Source organism: Mytilus galloprovincialis, chromosome 2 (genome assembly GCF_965363235.1).
Source record: "Mytilus galloprovincialis chromosome 2, xbMytGall1.hap1.1, whole genome shotgun sequence".
NCBI classification, from domain to species: domain Eukaryota; kingdom Metazoa; phylum Mollusca; class Bivalvia; order Mytilida; family Mytilidae; genus Mytilus; species Mytilus galloprovincialis.
The window spans coordinates 111,575,505-111,584,994 of NC_134839.1; the positions used below are offsets into that span (position 1 = coordinate 111,575,505).

Below are 9,490 nucleotides of genomic sequence, written 5' to 3' on the forward strand. Positions count from 1 at the left end.
ATGTCAGTTAACTGCCAGTAGTCTGTTGTTATTTATGTATTATTGTCATTTTATTTATTTTCTTTTGTAACATCTTCTGACATCGGACTCAGACTTCTCTTGAACTGAATTTTAATATGCGTATTGTTATGCGTTTACTTTTCTACATTGGCTAGAGGTATAGGGGGAGGGTTGAGATCTCATAAACATGTTTAACCCCGCCGCAATTTTGCGCCTGTCCCAAGTCAGGAGCCTCTGGCCTTTGTTAGTCTTGTATGATTTTTAATATTAGTTTCTTGTGTATAATTCGGAGTTTAGTATGACGTCCATTATCACTGTACTAGTATACATATTTTTTAAGGGGTCATTTGAAGGACGCCTTCGGGTTTCTCGCTACATTGAAGACCCAATGGTGGCCTTCGGCTGTTATCTGCTCTATGGTCGGGTTGTTGTCGCTTTGACACATTCCCCATTTCCTTTCTCAATTTTATCATTATCTTTATTTACATTTGTATAGTATATGTGGTTTTATATGTCATCCAATGGTTTCAGTGAAAATATCAAAAGGTTAATCTGTAAAATTTATAAACGAATTGTTATATGTATTTGTACAAAAAGAGGAGAAGCAAATACATGTAGATCAAAATCCTCTAAAATACCTTAAGGAAAATATGTTTTATAACAATATCTTTAAATATATAACCCCGTGAATTTCGGTACAACTCCGTGAATTTCGGCACGGGTAACATTAAAGTCTGTTGGTCTATAATCGACACTGTGGCTGCTTTAAACGCAAGACCGTATACAATATATATACAAATTTATTCACAAGTTTACAGCTTGAAAGCTAGGGGAAGACTGCCCAAGCAACAGTTTACAACACCTAAATTAAGTCAAAGATAAGGGTATTAAAACATTATAAAAGGTTCTCATAAAATATATATTAGTGTCCCATCTTATGTAATAATAATCGGATTATTGTCCTCCGCGTTGATAATATATAATCTCTTAGGGTATTTGAAGATCTTTGAAATAAAGAAACATTATATTTAAGAATAAAGAAACATTTAAAACAAGAAATATTTAACTGAAAACTAAAATGACAAATATTCAATTTAAACTAAAACCAGAGTTCATAGAAATATTCAAATCAAAAGAGAGTTCATATAATTAAAAACGAGAGTTCATATAAAGCACTTTACGAATTATTGTAAAAGTTCCGATAGTCACTTTTCTTCCGGTTATATTTAAATACATAAAATTACTATATGTTTTCTTTACTTATTATAGCTTGAAAACGAACTTCTTGAAGCTTTTATAGCGTATCAATGAAAAATTTCATATTGCCTACTATAAACCACAATAAATAAAAACAAAGTGAAACTGTGTCCAAGAATTTACTGACTGTCTCCCAGGTTAGTTCGTTGGTATTTTCATCTTTTTGTAAGTCCACTTTGATTTTATCTGTGGATTTTAATACATGTACAGAATTTGGTTCTGTTAAATGTCTATTAAAGTAAGGATGTTTCTTGTTGCAGCAGCAGAATTTAAATCCTACGCACTTACGAATCCATTCAGGTATGGCTTGCTGGTCCTTTTGATAGTATATCCTCGAACTTAAGATAACAGAAATTACAATACAACCACTTAAAGCCATATCTTGGATGAGTAATTCATACAAAGCTGCTAATTTTGGGGTAGCAGTTGCCGGTAGGATGTCTTCAGCTATAGTAATGAAAACTACTACTGCTAACAAAGCTGTTATTGAAAACCCGATCCTTTCTCCAGATTCTTGTGGTAAAATAAAAACAAAGATATTGAGGAATCCTAAAAAGTTGACCGGAAGTAAAAGATTCATGATAAAGAAATAAGATCGTCGTTTAAAATTGAACTTGACTTCGACTCCTGGAATAGCTAATATTCCAAAGACATTTCCTGTAATTGTTGCACTTGATAGTTCCCATCCACTGTTAGTACCCATCAGATCAGTAGCTACGAGACCGTCATTAAACACCAGCGTCTCATTAGAATAACCCCATGTCAATATGTCCATTGTACATATCTGTGTATCGAATGGAAACTTTGAACTATCAATATCACATGTAAATGTAAAACTATCTCCTGGGAAAAACAATACTCGTCCGTCTTCCTGTACCGCTAACATCATATTCTCCACAGTCATAATCTTTATGTTTTTTGCGGCGTTACCATTAACCATGGGTGGTTTCCATAAAACGTTTTCCGGAAAGTCCATTGTATATATGTTGTTATGGTCTGCTGGATTCCATGCTAAATTCTTGTCTATCCACGAAAAACTAAAGAAACCAGATAACGTTACAGTCCCCTGCACTTCACTGATGTCCTGGACAGTTATAATGTTAAAAGACGAATCTATATACGTAATTTCGGACTGGTCAATTACTGGCCGTATTTGTTTATTGTATCCACTTGTTAGATTTTTATATAATATGTCTACATCAGTATAGGAATATGTGCTACACAGTTTTACTAGAAAAGACAAACAGATCAAATTTAACACAAACTGGCGATGTACGTTATTCATCGTCAAAAATCTTGACCAGTACATGTTCTTTTTCCTGGTTGGCGTATAATCGACTACTAATATCCCAAATGAGTATCAGTACATTTTATTTGTTCGTCACAGATCTTGAGCAGTACATGATCCTTTTCCCAGTTGGCGAGTATCCTAAATGATTATCAGTACATTTTATTAGTGGTCAGTTTAAATTTAAGTCGATTACGCAAATTCTACTTGTGTTTTCTCTATTCAAAATGAATGAGGTAATTCTTGTTAACAAATAGAAATACAAATATTTGTGTATTTCATTTATTTAAATAAGCAGAAAAGAAACATACGAGTTATTAAATTGAATATATAAAATAACTTGTATTCCTTCATATATATATCAATATTGATAATTAGACTTGAAAGCATATTAGTTATATATTGTTTGTATTAATAGATGTCGTCAATAGAATATTAACAGGTACGCACGAAATAATCTTTTCAAATATGACATAAAATTAACTTTAACAGTTTAAACAGACTAGCTTTGATTGATTGCTGCTTGCTTAACGTCCAGTGGCAAATATTTTATGCATATGAATCAAATTGAAGAAATGTTTCTAATATAAAGATACAGTTGCTTTACGTTTGATTATTGTGATAAAAGCTATGACTTTATCTATTGTTTTTTTTCGAATACTTTAGATTAATTACCTTGCTGTTCTTATCTACACATTATACGGTATCAGGACTATCAATTCCTTTTTACGTCCATAAGTCCTTGTTATAAACAAGTATTAAAGTTTCAAATTTAATTCCCGCAATGTCTTATACTATATATTATTGTCACCAATTAAAGTTCAAAGCTTTGTTAGACTTAACATTCCACATCATACACTGGTCAATGACACTATTCTAATTCTTCAGTCTGCATTTTATTTTTCAATTCCTGTAGTAATCATAGATTGTAAAAATAATAAGATGTTTTAATACCGTTTGATAGGCAAATAAAACTATGACAAATGTAACCTAATGATTGTCACGGTTTAATAAGGATGAGTTACTTTGCTTTGATCACTTAATCTTAGTGAATTTGTATCCCTATCTTTAGACTTATAAACTGTTTCTCGACAGATTGTAGACACCAGTTGCACACCGTAGGTAATATATATATATATGTTCGTGTAGTGTAGTGATTTACACTTCATGTCTTAACTCAGTTAATATCTGTGTAAATTGTATTACATTGAGAGAGAACTTACACTTTATGTTAACTAATTGATCACATTTTTGCTTCAAACAACCACGAATTGACTTATCATTATGATAGTGCTGAAATTTTATTTTAGTGAACGGACTATATAGTTGTTAATTTCTGTGTCATATTGGTCTCTTGTGGAGAGTTGTCTCATTGGCAATCAGACCACATCTTCTTTTTTTATATATAAGCAAATCTCATGTTAACATGTCCTTTTCTTGAATTGAATATTTGGTCTTACCCTGTCATTTGATTGGTTACCTTAGCAGGGACAAAACAAAAACGGAGATCAGAATAATTTAACGTGGATATCAGGACACTCCGTTATAAAATAGGTGTTGTTCGGGTTTCACAAGGGATACGGGCTCACATTCCATGTGAAGACTCCGAATAATGATAATAATATAATATGATTATTGCAATATAGATAAATCATCAAAATGAAAATCTAATCTGCATTCAAATGTTACTATGTCAATGACAGCAAATTGTAAAATGTCAGATTTGACAGAACAGATAATGTCTAGACTCAAAATATGAATATAGATTTGATCTAAGAATATAGCTAAGCATACAATTAATACATCAAGACCAATTTAATATCTTATAAAAACTGTAATAACTGGCGGATAATGTGTCTGGATATGCAGTGAATAAAATCTAATACCTACTATCAACGACAAATTTTCGAAAATGGCAATAAAACAAGTGAGAAAAATGTATGACAAAAGTCAACAACTAGTAAGGTTCATGAATTGGTACATGCACATACACGTGCATGTGTGGAGGGTAGGCAAACAAAAGGAACTCTCTAGGACTTACATTTACAGCATACTTGATACATGTACATACACGTGCACGTACGGAGGGTAGCAAACAAACACAGCTCTCCAGGACTTAGATCTACAGCGTACTTGGTGATAGACATTCAAGACACTCGTAGCGTATGTATTCAAATCGATTTCATATCGTTTTTGGTTGTCCAGCTGCCGGCAGACAATCGACCCTTGAAGGCACTTCTCCAAAGTTCTAACTACTGTAATAACTGTTTATATGTTTTATGATACAACTAATGTATCTTTCTAAGTAAGTAAACATTTCTTTAATAATGAAACGTGAGTTTCAACTTCGCTAGAACTGTCTCTCTTAATTTGTCGATATCAATAACAAAGAGAATATTGTAAACATGACACACTGTCATGAAGCTTCTTACACATATTAATCTATCTTATTCAGACCGTGTATGAGGGTTCGAGACTGTTTTAAAGACGCAGAGTTTCTTTTTTCCTATGCAGAAATATATATGCAAAATATTTCTTTAGTATACGAACGATCATACAAAACATTAAAAAGAGCCAAGAGCTAGCAGAATTATTGTAAATAATATAGATTTTAAATGCTCATTATGGTAGATTGTCAACACACGCCCTAAACAAAATATGCCAGATTTTCATCACAAGACAAAGACAAAGTATGCTAGAATGTCATCCCAAGGCATGTGTCATGGTGTAAATTTCTGTGACTTTATTTCTAGTCAAATAAAATAAATGTAGTTTCACTAACCTGAAAACAAACCAAGAGAAACTTGAAATATAGATGTTTATTTATTGGAAACAAATCAATAAGTGATCTGTTTCAAAGAAATAGTATTTAAATTTCCTCTAGGATTATTTTCTGTTTAACCAATCGGACTTCTAGATTCTTAGAAAATAGGGGGGACTTGTCAATTCTTAAAAATAAGGGCGGTCCTAAAAAAAGTGTGCCCTGGTCAAAAGTGCTAATTAAAATTACCTGCATTTCAGGACGATAACAATAGCAGCTTAATTAAATCTCTGTCTACAAGTTTGTATCTGTCAAAACTTTATATGGTTGAATCAAAGGTGTTAAACACATGACAAAGATTATTTATAAAATTCTAGAAAAGTATAAAAAATAATCCGTAAGGAATCTACAATCCAGAAGCAAATTAAATACAATAAAAACTAAGTTCCGTCTTAAACGCTTCAAAATGTTAACTTAAAATTAACCTTTTATATAAGATATAAATAAATCTTTATCTTGAGCAGTAAATTGGAAAGTTTTCTATGTAAATGAAGAAACAAATAAAGAAAATAATCCTAGAGGAAATTGAAATACTATTTCTTGGAAACAGATCACTTTCTGATTTGTTCCTAATTAATAAACATCTATGTTTCAAGTTTCTCTTGGATTGATTTCAGGTTAGTGAAATAACGTTTATTTTGTTTGATTATGAAATAAAGTCACAGATATTTACACCATGACACATGCACAAATTATGCTAGATTGTCATACCAAGACATAGCCAAGTATGCTTGATTGTCATCCCATGGTATGGACAAAATATGCTAGATTGTCATCCCGAGGATTGGACAAACAAAGTATGCTAGATTGTCATCCCAAGGCCTGTACAAAGTATGCTAGATTGTCAACAAAGGGCATGGACAAAGTATGCTAGATTGTCAACACACGGCATGGACAAATTATGCTAGATTGTCATCACAAGGCATGGACAAAGTATGCTAGATTGTCATCACAAGACATGGACAAAGTATGCTAGATTGTCATCACAAGGCATGGACAAAGTATACTAGATTGTCAACACTTGGCATGGACAAAGTATGCTAGATTGTCAACACACGGCGTGGACAAAGTATGCTAGATTGTCAACACACGGCATGGACAAAGTATACTAGATTTTCATCACATGGCCTGGAAAAAGTATATTTGATTGTCATCCCAAGGCCTGAACAAAGTATGATAGGTTGTCATCTCAAGGCCTGTACAAAATAAGCAAGTTTGTCATTACAAGGCCTGTACAAAGTATGTTAGATTGTCAACACAAGACATGGACAACGTATGCTAAATTATCATCACAAGGCATGGACAAAGTATACTAGATTGTCATCCCAAGGCCTGGACAAAGTATGCTAGATTGTCATCCTAAGGCCTATACAAAGTATGTTAGATTGTCAACACAAGGCATGGACAAAGTAAGCTAGATTGTTATCACAAGACATGAACAAATTATGCTAGATTGTCAACACAAGGCATGGACAAAGTATGCTAGATTGTCATCACACGGCCTGGAAAAAGCATGCTAGATTATAATCCTAAGGCCTGTACAAAGAATGCTAGATTGTCATCCCAAGGCCTGGAAAAAGCATGCTAGATTGTCACCCCAAGGCGAAGACAAAGTATGCTAGATTGTCTTCCTATGGCATGGAAAAAGTATGCTAGATTGTCATCACAAGGCATGTACAAAGTACTAGTATGCTAGATTGTCAACACAAGGCAAGGACAAAGTATGCTAGATTGTCATCCCAAGACATGGATAAAGCATGTTAAATTGTCATCCCAAGACAAAGACAAAGTATGCTAGATTGCCATATTGTCAACACTAGGCATGAACAAAGTATGCTAGATTGTCATCACACGGCCTGGAAAAAGTATACTAGATTGTAATGATAAGGCCTTTACAAAGCATGGTAGGTTGTCAACACGGGCGTGAACAAAGTTTGCTAGATTGTCTTCACAAGTCCTGGACAAAGTTTGCTAGATTGTTATCACAAAGCCTATGCAAAGTCGTTCTCATTATGTCTATACATATTTATATCGAGAACACATCGAATTCTTTTTTTTAAAGAAACACACATGATTTGTGCAATGAAATTTTAATCAATGCCCAATTTCGGTGTTAAGTGCTTTAATAGCAATATTGGAAAAAGATCAATGAATGAAGAATAACAAGGTAAAAGTTCTCAAAAAAGTTTAGAAATAAAAGAGTTAAATTATGTACAAGAGCACGTAACTGATGCTTGTATCGCAAATTCAGATACAATTAATCATACAAGAGTGCACACGCTGAAATGTCTCGCCTTCTTTGCTAATTATTGATATTATGTTGATAGTCCTAAGTATAAAGCTTTACTTCAACTATCACATAAACTTAATATGATCCAAGAAATGATGTCAATATAAAAAAGAAGATGTGGTATGATTGCCAATGAGACAACTGTCCACAAGAGACCAAACCGACAGACATTAACAACTATAGGTCACCGTACGGCCTTCAACAATGAGCAAAGCCCATACCGCATAATCAGCTATAAAAGGCCCCGATATGACAAATTATGTAAAACAATTCAAACGAGAAAACTAACGGCCTTATTTATATAAAAAATTAACGAAAAATAAATATGTAACACATAAACAAACGACAACCACTGAATTACAAGGTCATATAAACAAAACAAGAAATATATGTACACCTTAAAATCATTCAATACACTAAATATAGTTGACCTATTGCTTATTGTTTCTAAGAAACAGACCTAACTAAGAAAACTTAACATTGACCAATGAACCATGAAATTAAAGTCAAGGTCAAATGAACAATGCCAGACAGACATGTACAGCTTACAATTTTTCCATACAACACATATAGTTGACATATTGCTTATAGTTTAAGATAAACACAAAAACTTAACACTGAGCAATGAACCATGAAAATGAGATCAAGGTAAAAAAAAAAATACCTGCAAGACTGACATGCACATCAGAAAATATTTCGATACACCAAATATAGTTGACCTATTGCATTAAGTGTTAAAAAAGACCAAATCCCCAAAACGTAACTTTAACCGCTGAACCATGAAAATGAGGTCAAGGTCAGATGACACCTGCTAGCTAGACATGTTCACCTTACAATCGTTCCATACACTAAATATAGTAAATCTAATGCATACAGTATAATAAAAACAGACCAAGACACAAAAACTTAACTATAACCACTAAACCATGGAAATGATGTCATGGTCATGACACCTGCAAGTTGGACATTTAGACCTTACAATCATTTCATACACGGAATATACTAGACCTATTGCTCATAGTATCTGAGTTATAGACTTGACCACAAAAACTTAACCTTGTTTACTGATACATGAAAAGAGGTCGAGGTCAAATGAAAACCATCTGAAGGGCATGAGGACCTTGCAAGGTACGCACATACCAAATATGATTATCCTATTACTCATAATAAGAGAGAAATTAACATTACAAAAAATACAACTTCTTTTTTAAAGTAGTCACTTAACCATATAAATGAGGTCGAGGACACTGGACATATGACATACGGAAACTACGTAACATGAGGCATCTATATACAAAGTATGAAGCATCAAGTCTTCAACCTTCTAAGATATTAAGCTTTTAAGAAGTAAGCTAACGCCACGCGGATCACTATCCCTATGTCGAGCTTTCTGCGACAAAAATCGCAGGCTCGACAAAAACGAATGTAAAGATATTGTTATTATTATAATATAATGAAGTTCTTTCAATTTCAGAAGTATTTGCAACTTTCACATTTTAATTAAAAGTGTTGAATTGCATGTTCCTTATTTATAACAATATTAAAATAATTGAATAACAAACAACGCATCATTAGTTTATAACGGTTACACAATCTTGTTAACAAAATAAGATTATATCCAAATGCATTCCTATAATTCACGAGTCAATGCATTCATCAACTTTTATTTCTAAACTATGGTAAATGCCTCTAGTTATTCCGCGTTTGAAGCAACAACAAGTACTACTTAATAATGTTGCACAAGTGTGGGGAATATGAGAGTAATTACGGGGGGTATGACATCTAATGTTTATAAAATAAGCTTTGTACTGCTTTGGTTAAGTGCAGAATTGAC

At 33.0% G+C, this 9,490-nt stretch overlaps 1 protein-coding gene across 1 annotated transcript; it reads right to left on the bottom strand.

Moving 5' to 3' along the window:
* Window positions 1–782: 782 nt before the first annotated feature.
* Window positions 783–5,382, bottom strand: LOC143062498 (neuronal acetylcholine receptor subunit alpha-7-like). Its single transcript, XM_076234171.1, has 3 exons — window positions 5,328–5,382; window positions 3,221–3,455; window positions 783–2,686 (listed from the first exon to the last, which is right to left on the bottom strand). The coding sequence occupies exon 3, from the start codon at window positions 2,564–2,566 to the stop codon at window positions 1,295–1,297; it is 1,272 nt and encodes a 423-aa protein (XP_076090286.1). The 5' UTR covers window positions 2,567–2,686; window positions 3,221–3,455; window positions 5,328–5,382; the 3' UTR covers window positions 783–1,294.
* Window positions 5,383–9,490: the final 4,108 nt, after the last annotated feature.

What these genes read in the sequence shown, in the direction of transcription:
- LOC143062498 (XM_076234171.1), bottom strand. Translation starts at nt 2,566, where the DNA reads ATGTACTGGTCAAGATTTTTGACGATGAATAACGTACATCGCCAGTTT.